The sequence below is a fragment of the Mirounga leonina genome, unplaced genomic scaffold (assembly GCF_011800145.1).
Source record: "Mirounga leonina isolate KUSES-001 unplaced genomic scaffold, KU_Mleo_1.0 Mir_175, whole genome shotgun sequence".
NCBI lineage: Eukaryota > Metazoa > Chordata > Mammalia > Carnivora > Phocidae > Mirounga > Mirounga leonina.
Window position 1 is genome coordinate 22,911,081 of NW_023270453.1, and position 19,984 is coordinate 22,931,064.

At 55.6% G+C, this 19,984-nt stretch overlaps 1 protein-coding gene and 1 long non-coding RNA gene across 4 annotated transcripts in view; one reads left to right on the forward strand and one right to left on the reverse strand.

Annotated features, from left to right (window-relative positions):
• Positions 1 to 3,194: 3,194 nt before the first annotated feature.
• Positions 3,195 to 19,984, reverse strand: part of LOC118021720 — a 17,793-nt gene continuing 1,003 nt past the window's right edge. Inside the window, exon 3 of one of the 3 annotated variants that reach the window (XR_004682258.1) lies at positions 3,195 to 3,255. This is a non-coding gene — a long non-coding RNA (uncharacterized LOC118021720). Of the gene's footprint in view, positions 3,256 to 7,230; positions 7,270 to 7,767; positions 9,465 to 19,984 lie in introns of those variants that run through there. The other 2 variants (XR_004682257.1, XR_004682256.1) reach the window with 2 other exon arrangements.
• On the forward strand, positions 13,911 to 18,937 carry RAB26 (RAB26, member RAS oncogene family). The gene is made up of 9 exons (XM_035021975.1): positions 13,911 to 14,136; positions 15,184 to 15,294; positions 17,643 to 17,684; positions 17,766 to 17,832; positions 17,968 to 18,020; positions 18,333 to 18,398; positions 18,496 to 18,552; positions 18,653 to 18,729; positions 18,835 to 18,937. The coding sequence occupies exons 1-9, from the start codon at positions 13,945 to 13,947 to the stop codon at positions 18,935 to 18,937; spliced, it is 768 nt and encodes a 255-aa protein (XP_034877866.1). The 5' UTR covers positions 13,911 to 13,944.

The window sequence follows — 19,984 nt, forward strand, 5'->3', positions numbered from 1 at the left end:
GCATGGCGGGGCGCGGGGCGGGATCCGGCGGCGGCCGCGGCCTGTCTGCCTGCGCGACGCCCGCTCGGCGCTCGGGCCCGGCCGCGCTCTGCGTTCACCGCCGGCCAGTCGCGCGCTCGCGCTGCAGTGCGGGCCCGCCGCCGCCGCTCCTCCTCCTCCTCCTCCTCCTCCTCCTCCTCCCGGCGCGGGGCGGGGCGGCCGGAGGCCCCGCCCCTCGCTCTGCAGGGAGGCCGCGTACGGGGGCGGGGCGTAGCCTGGCCCCGCCCCCTCCTCGCTCATGGGGTGGGCGGGGCGTCGCGCTGCTGTCGGGAGCGGCGGCGGCGGCGACTGGGCCTCTGCGATGCTGCCCTTCCGTGCCCTTCCGTGCCCTTCCGTGCCCTTCCGCGCCCTCCCGCGCCCTCCGGCTTCAGGTCCCCGCCGCGTCCGCGCCCCTCTGCCCTCCGCAGCCGCGAGCGTCACGGCTGTGCCAATACCAGCAGTGATAACCACCCTCTGTCCCGTTGCGTCTCCGCCGTGTTCCAAGCGCCTGGCACATGGTAGGCGCTCGGGAAAAACTCACGGCGTCCTCTCTTACCGTTCCTCCAGAACGCCGGCGCAGTGTGGGGGCCAGTGCCCGCTATCACAGAGGCGACGCCCGAGGCGGGCCTCAGCGCAGCATCCCCGCCGCCCACCCGCCGGCCGAGGGCAGGAGGCTGCCTCTGCGGCCAGCGCACCTGCGTCCCATCAAGTCTAAAAACGACGCACTCGGGGCACCTGGGTGGCTCAGTCGTTAAGCGTCTGCCTTCGGCTCAGGTCATGATCCCGGAGTCCTGGGATCGAGCCCCGCATCGGGCTCCCTGCTCGGCGGGAAGCCTGCTTCTCCCTCTCCCACTCCCCCTGCTTGTGTTCCCTCTCTCGCTGTGTCTCTCTCTACCAAATAAATAAAAACGACGCACTCTCGTGGCTCTCAGGGCTGGGGGGTGGGGTGGGGAATGGGGAGTAACTGCTAGTGGGTATGAGGTGGATGCTTGACCTAAGCTGGCCGAGTGGTCACAGGGAGAAGTCCGCAGACTCCCACATGGGGGAGGACCCTATCCCACTGTCCTGAGACCTGGTGCCAGGCTGCATCCCAAGGCTTCGAAACTCCCTTTCTGTGTTCTGTCTCTCTGTTTAAACTAGCTGGTAAACCTCAACTAAACCCACAAGTGCTGGGCCCATGTCCTGCTGCCTCTCACTGGGAGAGTCCAAGCAGGGTCACTGTGGGACACCTGCAGCTCTGCGATTCACCTGGGCATGAAGTGGCACCCAAATCCCTCACTATCCTCATCTGTGTAATGGAAATAGCAAACCAATGTCTTAGGGCTGGGGGAGGATTGCATCCAGCTCAGGGCCAGCTCTCAGGAAAGATCCAAGGAAGAACAGGTGGGGTTCCTGTGCAGGCAAAGGCCAGGGATAAACAGGGACTAGGTCGCCTGCCATGTGCTGGCAGTCAAAGGACCCAGAAACAAGCAGAGGATCTCCAGGTGGCCTGGCAGGGGTGGGGGGGGTTAGTCCAGCTCTGGCAGCTGTGGTCCCTTCTCAGGGCTCAACTCCCACAACGCCCTTTGTCTCCAACTCTGAGCCTCTTGGACCAATTCCCCAGGGGGAAAAGGGAGGGACTGTAGAGCCTGCGAGCCTCTTGGGCTTCAGGAAAGTTTTTTTTTTTTTTTTTTTTAAGATTTTATTTATTTATTTGAGAGAGAGAATGAGATAGAGCATGAAGGGGGGAGGGTCAGAGGGAGAAGCAGACTCCCTGCTGAGCAGGGAGCCCGATGTGGGACTTGATCCCGGGACTCCAGGATCATGACCTGAGCCGAAGGCAGTCGCTTAACCAACTGAGCCATCCAGGCGCCCCTTCAGGAGAGTTTTTATGCAGAGTCACAGAGGGAGTGCTTGGGAACCCAGTTTGGAAACACTGGTATGAGGTCTAAGCCAAGGTGGGGTTGATGGGATGAGGCAGGGGAAGAGGGGAGGAGCCCTAGGACTGGGGAGAGAAGGAGGAGGCTCAGATGTTGCCCTGCCTGGGGGTTGGGTCCCAGGATGGGTGGAGATACCCTCGGGGAGGAGGCATGTGGAGGGAAAGTTGAGGAGGTTCTGGATGCGTGGCAACTGAAGTCACTTGAGAGGGTGCCCAGAGTGCAACTGAAGCCAGGGTGTGAAGCTGGGAAGGGGTGAGCTGACCTGGGGCAGATGAAAAACTCCAGAGGCAGGGAACCTCATCCTAGAAGAGAAGAAAGAGGGCTGGGAGGGAGTCTGAGCAAGAGCGTCCCAGAGAAGTAGGAGGAAACTGAGGCACAGCATGTGGAGGTCAAGGGAAAGGCTACAGGGGAGAAGCCAGCAGGGGCTTGGGCTACAGGAACAGAGTGGGGGCTGGGGACAGTGCAGCCGCACATCGCCCCTTGGTCCTCCCTCACTGCACAGCCCCACATGTACCCCCACTTGGGGCTTCTAGAACTCTCTACAGTCTCCCACCTCCTAGCCTTTCCCCATGTTGTTCCCTTTGCCTGGAACACTTTTCTATCCCACCTCCATGATCACTCATGCTTGCAGACTCAACTGAGGTGCCTCCTCCAGGAAGCTTCCCCAGCCCCTATTCTATGTGCTGATTGGCATCACACATTCAGGGTACACATATTTATGAGTTATCTACTGCAGGCAGAACATCTGTCCCCAGGTATATCAGTGCCCCTACTCCTCAGGGTCATCCTGTCCCTCGATCCTGCCTTGTCACCTGTGCAAAGCTGAAGGCATGGAGTTCACCCATGACCTTTACTGAGGGCACCTTGAGTGGAGGGGTTAGATAGGAAGCCAGATGCCAGCAGGTTGGTAACAAGTGAGGAAGTGTAGACGTGGCATGTGGCCCATCCTTTCTAGAAGCTTAGATGTGAGAGGAAAGAGCAGTGGCAAAGGTTTTTTCTTAATAGTAGAGACTTGAGGTTTCCAGGCTGAGGGAAGAGTGCCAGCAGAGGGAGAAGTGAATGAGACAGGGAAAGAGCACAGGGAGTGGATCAGTGGTGAGAGCTTCTTGAGAGATGAGAGGAGGAAACTCACATCCTTCACTTCTCCGTCATTCATTCACTGTCTTATTCCAATGAGTCTTCACAACTCTGGGAGCTGGCTACTAGTCCTATTCCCTTTATTGAATGAGGTAATTGGGGTGTCTGGCTGGCTCAGTGGGTGGAGCGTGGGACTCTTGATCTCAGGGTCATGACTTCAAGCCCCACATTGGGTGTAGAGCTGACATAAAAGAAAAATAAATAAATAAATAAGGTTACTAAGCCACAGAAAGGTTAAGAAATTTGCCAGGTCACACAGAAAGTAAGTGGTATTTCTGGGATTATATTTCAAACCTAAGCTTTTAATTCCAGTCAAGTGACAAACTCAAGGGAAGACAGACCCATAAGAAACAGATGCAAAATGAGAAAAACAGATTAATCAAGTCTAAATGAAGTTTTGAAGGTGGTTGTGGAGTACATGCAACTGTTTCTAAAGGATTTCTGAAATAGGACATGTTTAAGCAAGAAATTATCTGGAAATGAAATTCTAGACTATTTCAACAAACAGAGAAAATAAAATGTGCCACAGATCTTGTTTGATTCAGAGAGGAGGACATTGGAAGATTCTTTAATTTTTGATAAAATAGATTTTAAGGTGGGATTTTTAAAAGTTTTTTTTTTATTTGTTTAAGTAATCTCTGCACCCAATGTGGGCTTGAACTCACACCCCCAAGATCAAGAGCTGCATGCTCTTCTAGCTGCGCCAGCCAGGCACCCCTTAAAGTTTTTAATTAATAGTTAATGAGGGGTGCCTTGGTGGCTCAGTTGGTTAAGCATCTGGCTCTCGATTTCGGTTCAGGTCATGATCTCAGGGTCGTGAGATGGGGCCCAGCATCAGGCTCCGTGCATGGAACCTGCTTAAGATCCTCTCCCTCTCTCTCTACCCCTCCTCACCTCTTTCCCTCTCTCCTTAAAAAAACAAAAACAAAAACAAGAAAAAACAGTAAATGATAACTGTTAGCATACAAGGGAAAACTTGGAGAGGGGGGACACAAGAAGACCTGATCGGCCCAGGAAAGGATTACAAAAGAAAACAATGGATCAATATATTAAACAGAACAGGCAAAACAAGACCAAGCACATAGGTGATCATAATAAATGTAAATTAGTTAAATTTCCCTACTAAAGAACAAGGATTCTCATAATGAGAAGACATACTAAATCCAGGTACATGCTGTTTTCAGGGACAAAACTAAGACAAATAACAAATAAAGAATAGGAAAATGAAGACATAAAGAAGGTAGGTTGGCAGTTTAATACCAGGAAAATAGAACTAAAGCAAAAGATTTAAAAAAGAAGGGGGGGTCCTTCATTTTTACACTGATTAAAGTTCTAATTCGTGTAGAATATGTAATGACCCATTGCATTCTCAAAAATAGAACATCAGCATACACAACTAAACTATTAGAAGTACACAAAATTGGGGCACCTGAGTGGTTCACTTGGTTAAGCGTCTGCCTTCAGCTCAGGTCATGATCTCAGGGTCCTGGGATCGAGCTCTGTGTCGGGCTCCCTGGTTAGTGGGGGCCTGCTTCTCCCTCTCTCTGCCTCCACTCCCCCTGCTTGTGCACTCTCTCCCCACCCCCCTGTCAAATAAATAAATAAAATCTTAAAAAAAAAAAATACACAAAAATATTGTGGGAGACTTTTTTACACCTTCCTTTGAACTTTACAAAGCAAGTAGACAATTTTTTTAAGTCAGTAAAGGTAAAGAGAATTTGAACAGCACAGTTAATATGTTCTATGTTTTGTAACAATATTTTGTCAAGATCAGAGGAAGTGATTAGACAAGCAAGTGGTCTTCGGCAGCACTCTTCTCTAAAATGGCTCTGGGTCCTTTCACCTGCTCACCGCACCACATCTTGAGTCCAGCGGACGCTCCCTCAAGCCCACCCTATCGCAGGGATGCCCCCCTGAGGAGATGCCTGAAGAGCTGTCTGCAGAGGATATTGGGCCAGGGCAGGGCACCTTGACAATCCAGGTAATTGAAAGGTAAATGTAGAAGCAATGGATCCCTGCATTATCTTAACTGCAGTGATGGTTCCATGGGTGTATACATATGTAAAAACTCACCAAATTGTACACTTTATTTTTTTAAGTTTTATTTATGTAAGTAACCTCTGTACCCAACGTGGGGCTCAAACTCATGACCCTGAGATCAAGAGTCATGTGCTCTTCAGGCGCCTGGGTGGCTCAGTTGGTTAAGTGACTGCCTTCGGCTCGGGTCATGATCCCAGGGTCCTGGGATCGAGTCCCGCATCAGGCTCCCTGCTCTGCGGGGAGCCTGCTTCTCTCTCTCACACTCCCCCTGCTTGTGTTCCCTCTCTCGCTGTGTCTCTCTCTTTCAAATAAATAAATAAAATCTTAAAAAAAAAAAAAGTCATGTGCTCTTCCAAGTGAGCCACCCAGGCACCCCAAATTGTACACTTAAAATATGTGCAGTTATTGGATATCAATTAGAACTCGATAAAGTTGTTTCTTAAATATCTATGGGGCACCTGAGTGGTTCAGTGGGTTAAGCATTTGACTTTGGCCGGGGTCATGATCCCAGAGTCCTGGGCTCAAGCCCTGCATCGGGCTCCCTGCTCAGCTGGTAGTCTGCTTCCAACTGAGCCACCAGGCACCCCAATAAATAAAATCTTTAAATATCTAATACTTGGGCGCCTGGGTGGCTCAGTTGGTTGAGCGACTGCTTTTGGCTCGGGTCATGGTCCTGGAGTCCCGGGATCGAGTCCCGCATCAGGCTCCCTGCTCAGCGGGGAGCCTGCTTCTCCCTCTGACCCTCTTCCCGGTCATGTGCTCTCTCTCTCTCATTCTCTCTGTCTCAAATAAATAAATAAAATCTTAAAATAAATAAATAAATAAATACTTATAGTGACAAAAAAGCAGGTCACTGGTAGCCAGGGACAAGAGGTAGGAAAAAGGAATTACTACAAAGGGGCATGAGGGAATTTGGGGGGTAATAAAAATGTTTTAGGGGCACCTGGGTGGCTCAGCTGGTTAAGCATCTGCCTTTGGCTCAGGTCATGATCCCAGGGTCCAGAAACGAGCCCCACATCAGGCTCCCTGCTCATCGGGAAGTCAGCTTCTTCCTCTGCCCTTCCCCCACTTCATGCTTGCACTCTCTCTTTCTCAAATAAATAAATAAAATCTTTTTTAAAAAATGTTTTATATCACGAGTATGGTGGTGGTCAAATAATTCTTTATTTGTCAAAACTCAACAAACTGTATAGTTAAAATTAGTGAATGTCATTGTACATAAATTATGCCTCAATTAAGTTGATTTTTAGAGATCTAATCATGTGGAAATTGAAATACCCTCTTTTTTTATCTTTTCTCTTTTTAAAAATTTTTTTAATGTTATATTAATCACCATATCTTACAACATTTGGGCAGGGACACCTGGATGGCTAAGTCAGTTAAGTGTCTGCTTTCGCCTCAGGTCATGGTCCCTGTGTCCTGGGATCAAGCCCCCTGTGTTGGGCTCCGAGTCTGCTTCTCCCTCCGCCCCTCCCCCCTGCTGTGCTCTAGATGCCCTCTCTGTCTCTCTCAAATGAATAAATATAAAATAAATAAGGGTACCTCGGTGGCTCAGTGGGTTAAGCATCTGCCTTCGCCTGGGGTCATGACCCCAGGGTCCTGGGATCCAGCCTTGCATCGGGCTCTCCGCTCAGCAGGGAGCCTGCTTCTCCCTCTCCCTCTGTGATCTCTCTCACTTTTGCTCTCTCTCCAATAAATGAAAATAAAATCTTTAAATAAGTAAATAATTCTTGGGCAAAAAAATCAAAATTAAAATCAGATTGTATAGAAATGAATAGTAATGAGCATACATCTTACCAAATCTGTGGGGTGCAAAGTTATACATGGAGAGAAACTGATAACATCACTTTTTCTATTATTAAGCATGAAAAATCAAGCTAGTTTATAAACTAAGCATTCATGTCAACATTCTAGAAAAACAACTATAAAATAAACCAAAACAAAATAGAAATAAGAAAACTGAAATCTAAGCGCATATATTAGTTATTTCATGTAAAAACATATGTAAAAACTTATCAAATTACACGCTTTTTTTCTTTTAAGTTTTATTTTTTTCAGTAATCTCTACACCCAACGTGGGGCTCAAACTCACGACCTTGAGATCAAGAGTCACATGTTCCACTGACTGAGCCAGCAGGGGCCCCAAGAGCATAAACTAAAAAAAAAAAAAGAGTAGAATGAATTAATAAAATCAAAAGCTATTTTTTTAAGATTTTATTTATATATTTGAGAGAGAGAGATTGAGAGAGAGAGAGCATGAGAGGGGGGAGGGTCGGGAGGGTCAGAGGGAGAAGCAGACTCCCTGCTGAGCAGGGAGCCCAATGCGGGACTCAATCCAGGGACTCCAGGATCATGACCTGAGCCGAAGGCAGTCGCTTAACCAACTGAGCCACCCAGGCGCCCTCAAAAGCTATTTTTAATATTTAAGGCTACTAAGATTATGGGGCCCCTGGGTGGCCCAGTCCATTAAGCGTCTGACTCTTGATCTCAGCTCAGGTCTCAATCTCAGGGTCGTGAGTTCAAGCCCCAAGTTGAAAAAACAAACAACAACAAAAAAAAACCCAAAAGATTTTTAAAAAGAGCCTGCTGGCAAATGTCACTGAGAGATAAAAATAAAATATGAACCATTACGATTAAGAACATAGGTTTATTCACAGAAATAGAATTAGAAATTACAAAAGAAAATTACATGCAATTGTTTTAAACTTTTGACATCTAGATAGGATCATTATATGTTAGGACAAGACAAACTATTAAAATTGACTCGGGCAGAAGTAAAAAGCCCAAACAGACCAATCATAAAGGAAGAAATTGAAAACATATCAGAGCCATGCCAGGAAAAGACACTTCATCCAGATCTGATTTGGGGAAAATCTTATCAAATGTGCAAAGATCAGATAATTGTGACGTTGTATGTATTCTTAGAGGACATGGTCACATTTAAGTATATTTAATGCATATTTATGCATAAAGCAACGCATTTAGTATAGCATAATTTGCACATCTAAACAAACTGGATAAAGATAGCACAGGAAAAGGAATCCATCGTCCAGTGATTTTTAGGTCTGTCTCAGCCAAGAACCTTTATTTCAGACAAAATCCCAAAACGCACAACTTGAATGGTGCTGAGGAAGCTGAACAGTGGCTCCCAGACAGATCCAGCTCCTTGTCTCCAGAATCTGTGAATGTGATCTTGCCCGGCAAGACACCTTGCAGGTGTGATTCATTTAAGGGTCTTGAGATGAGGGGTTATCCTGGATGATCCAGCGGGGCCCTAAATGTAATCACAAGTGTCCCTATAAAGGGAGATTTGAACGGCAGACGCAAAGGCCAGTGATTTGGGAAAGGCGAGTTGGAAGGATGTAGCTAAGGAAAGCTGGAGGCCACCAGAAGCTGAAGAGGCAAGGATTCTCCCCAGAAGGAGCCAGACTTGTTTCTGCCCCAGAAGCCTCATTGCGCGCCGTGGCCTCCCAAGTGTAGGAGAACACATTCGGGCTGTTCTGCAGTGACACCAGGTTTGTTGTAGATATTTGTCACGGCAGCCACAGGAGACTCATACCTACGGTCACCACTACCAAACCTAATAACAGTTACCCCGGGGGGGGACAGGGTCAGGGTGGAACAAGGACTTTTATTCTTGCCTTTACCTTTTGTGTTGTTGACATGCCCCCCCCAATCATATATCACTTTCATAACCGAGGAAAAAGGGAGAGAGGATGCAAGCGGAGCACTTGGCCCCGGGCAGGAGCAGCCAGGGCTGGGACTTCAGCAGTTGTCATAGTTACTGGGGCGTCCCTTTTATGCCTTTACACCTGTGCCTCCCCTGCAAAGCTTCCCATAGAGCCTGGAGCCAGGAGGCAGCTGGGCTGCTCTGTGCTCCTCCGGCCAGAGGTCTTGCCCACTGGGGCCTCGCTGCAGAGCAGCGCCACCCACCCCTGCCCAGGGCGGGCTCTCCCGCAGGCATATTTTGCATCTTGAGACCACCAGGAGCACTCGGTGTGAGTGCCTGAGCTGCCGTGGGAAGGAAAGCCTGAGGGCAGATCTTGCGGGCACATCTGCAAGGAAACAACCCACTGCCCCAGCCCTCACACAATAGTCCCTTCCCCATGGAGGCAGGGGCGGACGCCCACCCCTTACCACCTGCCCAGGAAGGCCTCAGTGCCGCAAAGATGAGTGCTCGGCAGGTGGGGTGTGTCCTGGCAGGAACAGGACACCCGGTGTGGCCCCTGTGCACGTGGTGGGGAGGGGGCGAGCACACCTCTGACATCAGCTGTTTCCCGGGGTGACTCTTTCTTCTCTCTCCTGGGTGGAGGTCCAATTCCGAGCTGCGGCAGTTCCTCTCTGCAGTCTCTATAGCAACATTCACGTGGATTTCATAGAACATAAGGTGTTGGAGCTGGAAGGGACCTCAGAGATCAGCTCCTCCTGCCCCCTCGTTTCAGGGAGAGGGGAGCGGGTCTAGAGACACCACACTCCCAGGGTCCCCCAGCACGCCCGGGATCCAGCGGGGGGCCTCCACCTGCTGGCACATTCCTGGCCAGGGTCCCTCCCCTGAGATCACAGACAGCTGAATTCCCTAGGACTGGTGTATGGGAGGTGCTCTGGGGTCACAAGGCTTGGGAGCTTCACCACTCCCCCCTTACTAACTGACCCCTGAAGTCCAGCCTAGCCCTGTCCTGCTCGGTCACTGACCTCTCCATTCAGTGCTTCGTGGAGGCAGGCTGGGTACTGTCCTCAGGAGGCCCAGAGGCTGGGGCTGAGGCCGGGAGCCCCCAGAGGAACCACTGGAGAGCAAATGTCAGTGTCCACATGAGTGGAGCAAGAATTGGGGGTGGGAGGGGCCAGGGAAGGCTACCTGCCTGGGGGTGGGAGGGGCCAGGGAAGGCTACCTGCCTTCCAAGTAGAGCCCGGAAGGTCAAGAAGACTCTCACCCCTGCCTAAGCCCACGTGGCTTGAGCACCATGGCCCTGTGGGTGAGTAGTATGTGGGGGTAAAGCTGGCCCGCTTGGAAAGTGGGGCTCCAGAGAGAGACAGCCTCAGGCCAGAGATCCTAGAGGGTTGTTGTGTCTGGGACTCATTGCACACGTCACTCTAGGACCAAGGGGCCAGGCCCCCAGAAGGGCAAGTCAGAAGGCAGCGTACAGGAGCTGGGGTCCCCAGGCCTGCAAAGGCACCTGGAATGGGGGCCACCAGAGGGGCTGGGGTGAGCATCCAGAGTGAGGCAGGAAGAGATATGGGGTTGCTCCAGCTCTTTGCTGAAATATGGGTACATGCAGACCTCTGCCTGTCCAGCGGGGCCAGGCCTATGCCAGGAGGGTTGAGGGCCGTGGGCACCCCCCTCTCGCTGCACTCTAGCTCAGCCTGACAATCCAGGCGTCCCAGGGCCAGCCAGGGCCACCCTCCTGACCTTTCCCACCAAACTGGCCCTTTTCCTCCCCCTTGCGGGCAGCCTGGTCTAGTTATCTGTTGCTGTGTAAACAAAAAATGCCCCCAGTGCTCCTGAATCTGCAGTTTGGGCTGGGCTCAGTGCGGACAGCTATTGCTACTCTGCACAGAACCCACCAGGACCAGAGCGCCAACCGCCAGGATGACTTCCTGGGTGGCGAGTGGGTTCCTCTCCACCTGGGATTCCTCACAAGGCTATTTGGGCTTTCTCACAGTATGGCAGCCGGGTTCCAAGAATGAGTGTTCCAGGAGACAGGAAGTAGGGGTTGCCCGTCTGTAGGGCCTAGGTCCAGAAATGGACACAGGGTCCCTTCTGCCATATGTATTGGTCAGAGCAATCACAGAGCTGGAGGTAGGGGACAGAGGCCTTCCTGCCCGATTGGGAGGGGCAGCAAAGAACTTGCTGTCCGTAATGGACCTCAACACTCCACTGTCTCTGCCCCAGGGGCTCTCTCTTTGCCTCACCCCCAGGCCTGCAGATTCTGTATTTCTGGGAGGTCTCCTCTGTCCCTATTCCCTTCCCCCTGGTTACTGCCACCCCCTCAACTCACGTCCCTGTCTACAGACTGCACCATGCTCCTTCCTCTTCACCCCCTATACAGGACACCATGCTCCCACCTCCTACACCCCCTGTAGCAGTATCCTCTGCTGCTCTGCTCAGGAACCATGCATGGCTGCCTACTTCTGGCCGAACAATTTCCAAGCTCCTAGGCTAAACATTCAAATTCACTTTAGAATCTAGCCCCCTCCTGTCTTACCACCTGGATTTCCTCCAAGCAACCGGATCACACTTTGGCCTCTTCTGCTCAAAATGCCCACCTACTAGCACTCTGAGCTTGCACGTATTCATTCCATCTACCTAGCAAGTGTATCTGTCTCCTCTTCTGTTGGACTCCTGTTCAACCTTCAGAGCCCGGAGCAAATGCCCCTCCCCCACAGAGCCCGGCTCTCGCTATTTGATTATACTAGCCTTGCCTCACTGCACGTTGCGACACAGTCTGCCTTATCCTTGTTAGTAATGACATGTCCTCCTGAAGTGGGGCCCATTCCTAACTCATATTTCTTTCACCAATTTAGTAAGTTTATTGAGGCCCGCAGCCAGCTGCCAGGGATATGGCAGTGACCAAGACAAGCTGCTTCCTGTACCCAGAGAACTTACATTCCCGAGAGTGAGACAGATGGCAAACGGAGGAACCAAGGGACATAATGATCAAAGATTAGGAGGATGGCTGGAAGGCAAGAGAGGCAAGAAGAATGCATGATCCAGGGACCTAGAACGCTCTCCTTTTGAAAGAAATCAGAGACCTGGGTTTTTACATATATTCTCCTAATTTTAAAGGTTTCAAGGTCAAGTATTTTTCCTCTGCTGCTTTCAGCTTTCCTCCCCTCCTGGCTCCCCACTCTCTCTTCCTGGTTACCCCATTAGCACTAGCCCCCACCCTGGACTCAGCTGCCTTACCTAGAGCCCCCACCCCTAGGGGACCCAAACTCCTTTCTGGTTTCCCTTGGGCAACAGCTGACAGGAGGAAATAGGGAGCCCCTTGCCTGGGACCCTGGGGTCAGTGGGCATGGGCTGAGAGTCTGGGCCAGCCACCCTGAAATTGGCCTCCTGGAGCATAGGACACCTGGAGTCCCCAGGGCCCCAGCAGCGGGAGCTCAACACCCTTACCCCAAGCCCCTCGATCCACACATCTGGGCATTGGTCCGGAAGAAGCAGGGGTCCCGAGGAGCGAGACAAGAAAAGAGGCCAGGGGCCCCTCAGAGGGCTTCCTCAGGTTTGTCCCCCAGCTCTGACAGGGCCTTGAGGGACGGGTCTCCGGAGGATTCCTGTACCAGCACTGCCATGGGACAGTTTATGTTCTCTGGAGTCAGAGTTCCCAGGTACAAATCCTGGCTCTGTCACTTTCTAGCCTGGTGACCTTGGACAGCTCTCGTCCCCTCTCTGGGCCTCAGTTTTCCCACCTGATCACTGGGAATCCTAGCACTACCCACCTCACAGGATAGTTTTGAGGATGCTTATGCCTGCCACACAAGGACACTCAAGACAAGGCAGCTTCCCACAGCCTCTCCCATGCAGGGCCCTGCCAGAGCCTCTTGGGGCATCCCTGTGTTTTCCCAGACCGCTGAGCCCTAGAGGCAGCTTCTGCCCGTTATCATTATTTGGGCTCTGGGAACTGGAAGCGGGGAGGGCTCAGGCCTCTGAAGGGGCTAGGGTCCATGCGACAGCTATCACATCCTGGGGGACAGCCAGGCCATGCCTCCACTGCCACAGGAGTAAGGAGCAGAGGCTGATCCCAGAAGCACTGCGTTTCTGCCTACACTCGCTGCCCCCAAGCCACAGCTGAGGGGCATCTTGGCTCACCACTCCCAGGGTCCCATGATCATCTCAGCCTTATGCTCAAACCCCAGAGAATCCTGGGGGGAGACAGACAGTCCAGGGGGAGGTGTCAGGCTCTGGAGACTGGTCTGCCAGGGACCAGCATGGGGTTGGGACAGTCAGCACTGGGCCTCCTTGGGGCCAGAACCTGGCACCAGAAGGCCAAGGGGCTAGCCACCTCCTCCTCCGGGACCCCTGAGGGCAGAGCCCCAGGGGAGGGGCCACTCAGAGTGCTTGCTGCAGCAACTCGGATTTCCCTTTACCCAAGGATCCTGGGGATTCAGCCCAGCGGGCAGAAGCTGCGGGGGAGAGGGCCCTGGCGCTCTCAAGTGTTAGCTTATCCTGCCGCTGGTAACCAGCTGTCAGCTGAGCCCTGAGTGCTCCGAGCGCCCGTGTTTGTTTGCCTGCCCTAAGGGGAGGAGGGGGGGCAGAGCAAGCCAGGTGGCATCTCTGGCTGAGAAGGGACAGAAACCCAGGGTGTCCACCCATGCAATCCCACTGCCTCAGCGCCCCCTTCTCGGGGCACTCTCCCCGCCCCAACCCCGTCCCAGGCCCGGAGACCATCTCGCGAGGGTCACTGGGCAAGGAGCAGTGCAGGGAGGGGTGTTGTACAGCGCGCGGGGAAGCGACAGGCCCACCACCCCACGGAGGTGGCCACGGAGCGGGTCGCGGGGCCTGGGGCAGGGCAGGAGCTCCCCGCACCAGGCAGAGCGCGCCCACCTCGCGCACCTAGGGCAGTGCCGGGGCCTCGTGACCCCGCCCCCGGGCGGCCGGCTCATTTGCATGCCCCCGCCCCAGCGCGGCCATTGGCGGCGGCGGCGGGAGGCCGGGCCTGAGTGGCTGCGGGCTGGCGCGGGGGCGGGGCGGCGGGGAGCGAGGCGCCGGGGATGCCGCCGCCGCCGCTGCCGCGGGACAGGTTCGGGTCCGCGTCGCGCTCCGCGAGCGCAGGGAGCAGGGCTGCCCGGGGCGCGGCGGCTGCAGCGGGAGCTCCCTGAGCGCCCGCCCGCCATGTCCAGGAAGAAGACCCCCAAGAGCAAGGGGGCCAGCGCGCCCGCTGCCTCCGCGCTGCCCGCCGCCAACGGGTCCCGGCCGGCGCGCCCTGGGATTGCGCGCCCTGGCCCCCAGGTGCGGCCCAACGGGCCCCCGCAGCCTGGCCGGCCCTCGCTTGGCGGCGGCGACTTCTACGACGTCGCCTTCAAGGTGAGCCGGCCCCCACCCCATGCAAGCGCAGCAGGTGGCGCTCGGCCTGAGCCGAGCGGGGAGGGGTCCGGGAGTGGACGGAGGGCCCGGCGGACCCTGGGCGGGAAGCCCGCCCGAGCGGCACCCTGCGGGTCGCGCGGCGGGCACCGCGCATCGCATACACACACAGCTGTCAGACCCGGATTTCAGATACCCAACAGCTGGCAAGCCCTGCCCCCTAACGTCCCAGCTGGCAGGGCCGGACAAGGGGTCCCGAACCTGGCGGGTGCTCCGTCCCCGCTCCCTAATGGCCCCGCGCCCAACCGGGCCCCAGTCTCACCATTTCCCATATGCTGCCTTCCCTCACCCCCAGGGTCTGTGGGTCTCCTCTTTTTTGGGGGGGAAGGGGGAGACTAAGAAGAGGTTTACCAATTGGGTGGGGAACACTGGGGCCTCCTTCAGGCCTAGGCAGAAGCCTGTGGATTGTGGAGGGTTTGTCCAGACTGTCTGTGGGTTTTGGAGCCTTTGACAGCAGGCTGGGGGAGGGGTGGACGAGGGGGAAGCCTGATTGCCTCCTCTGGGTCCCCAGACCTGACCTAGGCCTTCTCAGGCCAAGATTTGACCTCATGTGGCAAAATCCTCCAGAATCTTACTGGGATTAGAAGAAGCCCCCTGGCACAGAGACCCCCACAGGCCTCCCCGAAGGTCTCCAGCCACCAACCTCCAGACTCCACTCCCCACCAAGCCCCAAATGCTCCCCTTCCAGATCAAGCATGGTGTCCAGGGTCTGGGGGTGGGGTTAGGTAGGGCCCTGGATGGAGGCAGCTGCCCCCACTCCCCATTAAGTGAGATGGGCCACTGTTCAAGAGACAGGGGACCGAACCTTCTGGAGGTGGACGCTGGAGGTCCAGCCGGCAGGGACCGTAGCTATCCTGTCTTGCCTGCAGGACTGGGACAGTTCGTCCACTCCTGACCAGGCCAGCTCAGGGAAGACCAGACACCCCTCTGGGTGGGCCAGCACCTGGTCCCCTCTGTCCCTAACACCTTGGACCCTCCTGTTCGCCCCAGGTCATGCTGGTGGGGGACTCGGGCGTGGGGAAGACCTGCCTGCTCATGCGCTTCAAGGATGGGGCCTTCCTGGCAGGGACCTTCATCTCCACTGTGGGCATCGACTTCCGGGTGAGAGGGGAGGCTGATGTCCTCAGCACTAAGCTGACCCAGCCATGCCCTGGGCCCCCCGCACCAGCTCACGGAGTTCTCACAACACCCCTGGGCAGCTGGCTCTCCATTAGCCCTGGACACCTCCTGTCTGGACCACCTGGCACTCAGGGTCAGGGTGGTCGAGGGGGTATGCCTTAACCACCAAAATGCCCATCTCCTGACACCCTAAGGATCCTGGAGACAGGTGATGGCTGCATGTGACTGAAGCAGGCGTAGCACTCCTATGCCTGGGGCTGTACTCTGTGCCTGAGGGTGGGTGGGCCGGGTGCCCCAGGGGGTGGCCGTCAGAGGGAACTCAAGGCCCATGTTCCCTTGGGAGGCTAACATCACTGCCCCACGGTACACAGGTGCCAGGCAGCCTGCCAAGGACCTAAGAGAGAAGTGGCTGTGGGGCATACCCCCCCGCTCTGGGAGCTGGGGGGGGGTGTCCCTGCCCTTGGGTGAGGGAGCTCACAGTAAATGCTCCCACCTGGCTGTTCCCCCCTGCCAGAGCCCCCTCCCACATTGCCCCCAACAGGAGGGCTGTGTCCCTGGGGTTTTGGGGCAGGGGGAGTGCACCTGGATTTGGGGGCTCCCCACACCCCCCTGGCACCCTAATAGCCTGTGGGGTCAGCAGGGAATGATAAGGGCCACAGCAGCCACGCCCCCACCTCTACCCACCAGTCTAAATTCTGAGTGCCTTGCCAAGGTGCTGGTGTGTTCTAGACAAATCCCAAATTTGCATTTTTCTCACCCTTTAATTAGACCCAGTTGGCGGGAGGCTGGGAGGGAGGCCCATTCTGGGAACAGGAAAGGGGGCTCCCTTCAGGCTAGGGAGCCATTATTTACCCTGCTTGGGGGTCCAGGTCCCCTCAAGTCTTCTGAGATGGAAGTAAGGGTTCAGGTGCCAGAAAGGGACAGTTTAGGCCCTGGACAGGTGGTCCTTTGCCTGTTTCGGCCCCACCTTCCCCCTTCTCACCTTCCTCTTGGCTCTGGGGCAGGTGGCGAGGGAGGTGAGGCTGCTCGGTTCACACCCCTGTTCAAGGGTGCCAGTGAAGGCGGGGTGTCCTCCCCAGCCTCCTCTCAGCCTGGCAGATGGCTGTACCATTGGTTCCTGGGAGACCCAGAAGCACCCTGACAGCAGGAGCTTGGGGAAGAGGGAGGCGGTGTGGTCCCAGCTGCCAGGGCCTGAGGCTACCAGGCCCCCAACCCCCACCCCAGCAGATGGGAACCGTGGGGTTGGGCCACTCCCTGCCACTAGTCCTGAGCTGGGAGGGCCTGCCAGGGGACCATTACCAGCAAACAGTCAATGAGCACCCGCTGTGTACCAGGCCGAATTCCGGGTTCTGTGGTTACTGCACTGGGTCCTGTCCTCAGGGAGCTGTTGTCCCAGCAGGAAGAGAGGCTTCTAAATTGGAGCAAGCGTTTAGCTCTCATCCTGGGCCAGATACAGTTCTCAGTGCTTTGTACGTAGTAGCTCATAAAGCCATTGAAGCAGCCATGTGATGGGCACCCTGGTTATCTCCCTTTGTGGATGGGGAAACTGAGGCACAGAATGTTAGTAATGGGCCTGGGGTTACACCACGATAACTTCACAGAAGTGAAGTGGGTGGCTCTGGGCAAAAGGAGCATCACATGTAGAGCTGTGAGGAGCTGATGCCTGTCAGAGGGGCTGGGGCAGGGCCTCCGCAGTCTGCGAGGGTACAGGGAGAGATGTGCGTGGTGAACCTGAGCTGGCAAGGAGGTGCAGGGAAGCTGACTAGGGCTAGGCGCCGGGCGGAGGCAGGGCAGGGAGGAGGGGGGAGGGCCGGAGCAATAGGACTCGGTGACTGACTGGGCTGGGTGGTGGCAGAGGGCCTTTGAGGGCAGTAGGGCCGTGTGCCAGGCCTCCGAGGTGGGCAGAGAAAGAGCACACATGGCCCACAACTGGACACGGCTGCCCTTGGAGGGCAGCAGCCTGCAAATCCATGAGGATGGCCATCTGAGTGGGAGAGGGGCTTGGGCATCATCACTAGGTGGGGCTCAGCAGGGGGAGGTGTAGGAGGCATGGGGGTGGGGAGAGCTGGGCGGATCCCAGGACTTGGGTTTGAGGTGAAAGGTTACCTGCAGGTACAGGGAGGTGAAGTGGTCAGACGAGAACCAGGAGGTGGGCATCGGGGACAGAACCCAGCCAGCTGAGGGGCAGACAGGGTAAGAGTGAATTTGGGGGCGTGCCAGGGGCAGCACAAGCTCAGGCTTGGTCCTGGCCTGCACTGCGGGAGCCCCCCATCAGGGGGCAGCACTGTCCTAGCTGCTGGGCTCAGCAGAGCTGGCTGGTTGTCTTTCAGAACAAAGTTCTGGATGTGGATGGCATGAAGGTGAAGCTGCAGGTGAGAGGTGGGGGGCGCGGGCGGGGGAGGTGAGGGGAAGGGACCGGCAGCCCTGACTTCGGGCTGTGCCTGTCGCTGCAGATCTGGGACACGGCTGGCCAGGAGCGGTTCCGCAGCGTCACCCACGCTTACTACCGCGACGCCCACGGTGAGCTTGTGGGCGCGGGACGCCAGCCCCAGGAAGCGGAGGCTGCGCTCCGTGGGTGCCCTGGGAGTGAGCATGGCAGGCCGGCTGGAGGCTGTGGGCGCCAGGAAGCTGTCCTCACTGGCCCTCTGCCCCCAGCGCTGCTACTGCTCTATGATGTCACCAACAAGGCCTCCTTTGACAATATCCAGGTCAGTGGTTCCCTCCTGGTGGTGGGGCAGGCGGGGGGGCGTTAGGGTCCCAGAGGCCGGAGGACCCCACTGACAGCAGGGAACGGTGGCCCCTCTGGCGGCTCAGGTTGCCTGTGAGCTGGATGGGGTCTGGGGACCTTCCAGCTCCATCCAACACCTTGGATAAGGTACTCCGCCTCGCACGGGGACCACTACTTCTGGGCCCCTCCCGTTAGCCAGAGCCACACAGGCCCTCTGTGCGGTGTGGCCTGGAGGGACAAGGGGTACGCAGGAGTGCCAGCCTCTAGGCTGGTCTCAGCTTCTCCCCCACAGGCCTGGCTGACCGAGATCCAGGAGTATGCCCAGCACGACGTGGTGCTTATGCTGCTGGGGAACAAGGTGAGAGCCCCAGCCCCCCTTCTCCTCCCTAGCTCTACAGGGCGGGTGAGGGAGCGGGCAAGCCCTGGGCCAGCTCTCATCAAGACCCCTGTGCCAGGTGGACTCTGCCCAGGAGCGTGCGGTCAAGAGAGAGGATGGGGAGAAGCTGGCCAAGGTGAGCCAGGGTAGGGTGGGTGGCCAGGGGTGTCCCTGGGGTTGCAGGACTTAGGCTATCCCCACCAGGCTGCCACCTGGCTGCCACCAGCTGTTTGCAGGAGTACGGGCTGCCCTTCATGGAGACCAGCGCCAAGACAGGCCTCAACGTAGACTTGGCCTTCACAGCCATTGCAAAGTAAGTCCTGGCAGTCACCAGAAGACCCCCACCCCTAGACCTGGAGTCTGAATCTCCTTGCTGGGGTAGAAGCCACTCTGTTCCATGGTCACCCCTGCACCACAGGGAGTTGAAGCAGCGCTCCACGAGGGCCCCCAGTGAACCCCACTTCAGGCTGCACGACTATGTCAAGAGGGAAGGCCGAGGAGCCTCCTGCTGCACACCCTGAACCTGGGAGGGCCCTGCAAGGCTGGATGGAGGCTTTACAGGGACTCCTGGATTTAGTCATCCCGCAGTCAATCCCAGGGTGTCCGATCCTGGAACTCCCAGATGGAGCCTTGCCTTTCCCAGAGCCTCAGGCCCAACAGGCCTCAAGGAGCCAGTGGGTCTGCACCCCTCTTCACCTGCTGCTGCCTGAGGGCCTTGAAGGAAAAGCAAGGGTCTCCAGTACAGGAGGGGGCACCTCACAATGTACAGCCCACGTGGGGCGCTCTGCTGCCCCCTCCTGGACACGCCCAGCTTGCAGGCTGGGCCACCGTTCCAGCACATGTACAGTGCCTAACCCCTTAGAGAAAGCCATGTCTTCAGCTCTACACGCTGCCCAGGCAGGGAAAGGCAGGACTCCTGCCCGTGCCTGGGACCGAGGGCTTCACCGCAAACCATACCATGCATTTGTGCCCCAAGGATCAGAGCCACCTGCTCCGCGCTCACACGCTAGGAGACTCTGGTTCCAGCATCAACAGGGTCTTCCTTTCATGCCCCCTTGGAGGATGCCAAGGTTGTGGCTTTGTAAGAGACGAACAGCATGTGGGAAATCAGAGAAATGTCAGGGAAACTAGAACTGCCAGCCTCACCGAGGCCTGTACTTAGTGAGGTCAAGCCAGGGGGCTGGTAGTACACTTCATGTTGTTGTACTCAAATCCTGAAGTCCGTCTTTAGATTAAGAGCCTTTGTTTTCAGTCCTAGTGAATAAAGTTGTGTTTTCTGTACTGCCTCTCTTCTGTTCAAAGAAATCCCCCTTTAGGCCCCTCGGGAAAGTACGGGTCATCTTTAACACTCAGAGGGTGGCACCCCTCCCCTGCTGTAACTAGGTTGCTTGGAACCCCAATGGTGTCTAGGGAGCATGGGGGAGCCTAGGTGATTCATGTCCACTCCCCCTAAGACACAATGGAATAAAAAACAGTGCTCCATGGCCCGCTAGTGAAGAATTAAGAGTTCCTGGGACACCTGGGTGGCTCAGTCGGTTAAGCAACTCAGGTCAGGATCCCAGGGTCCT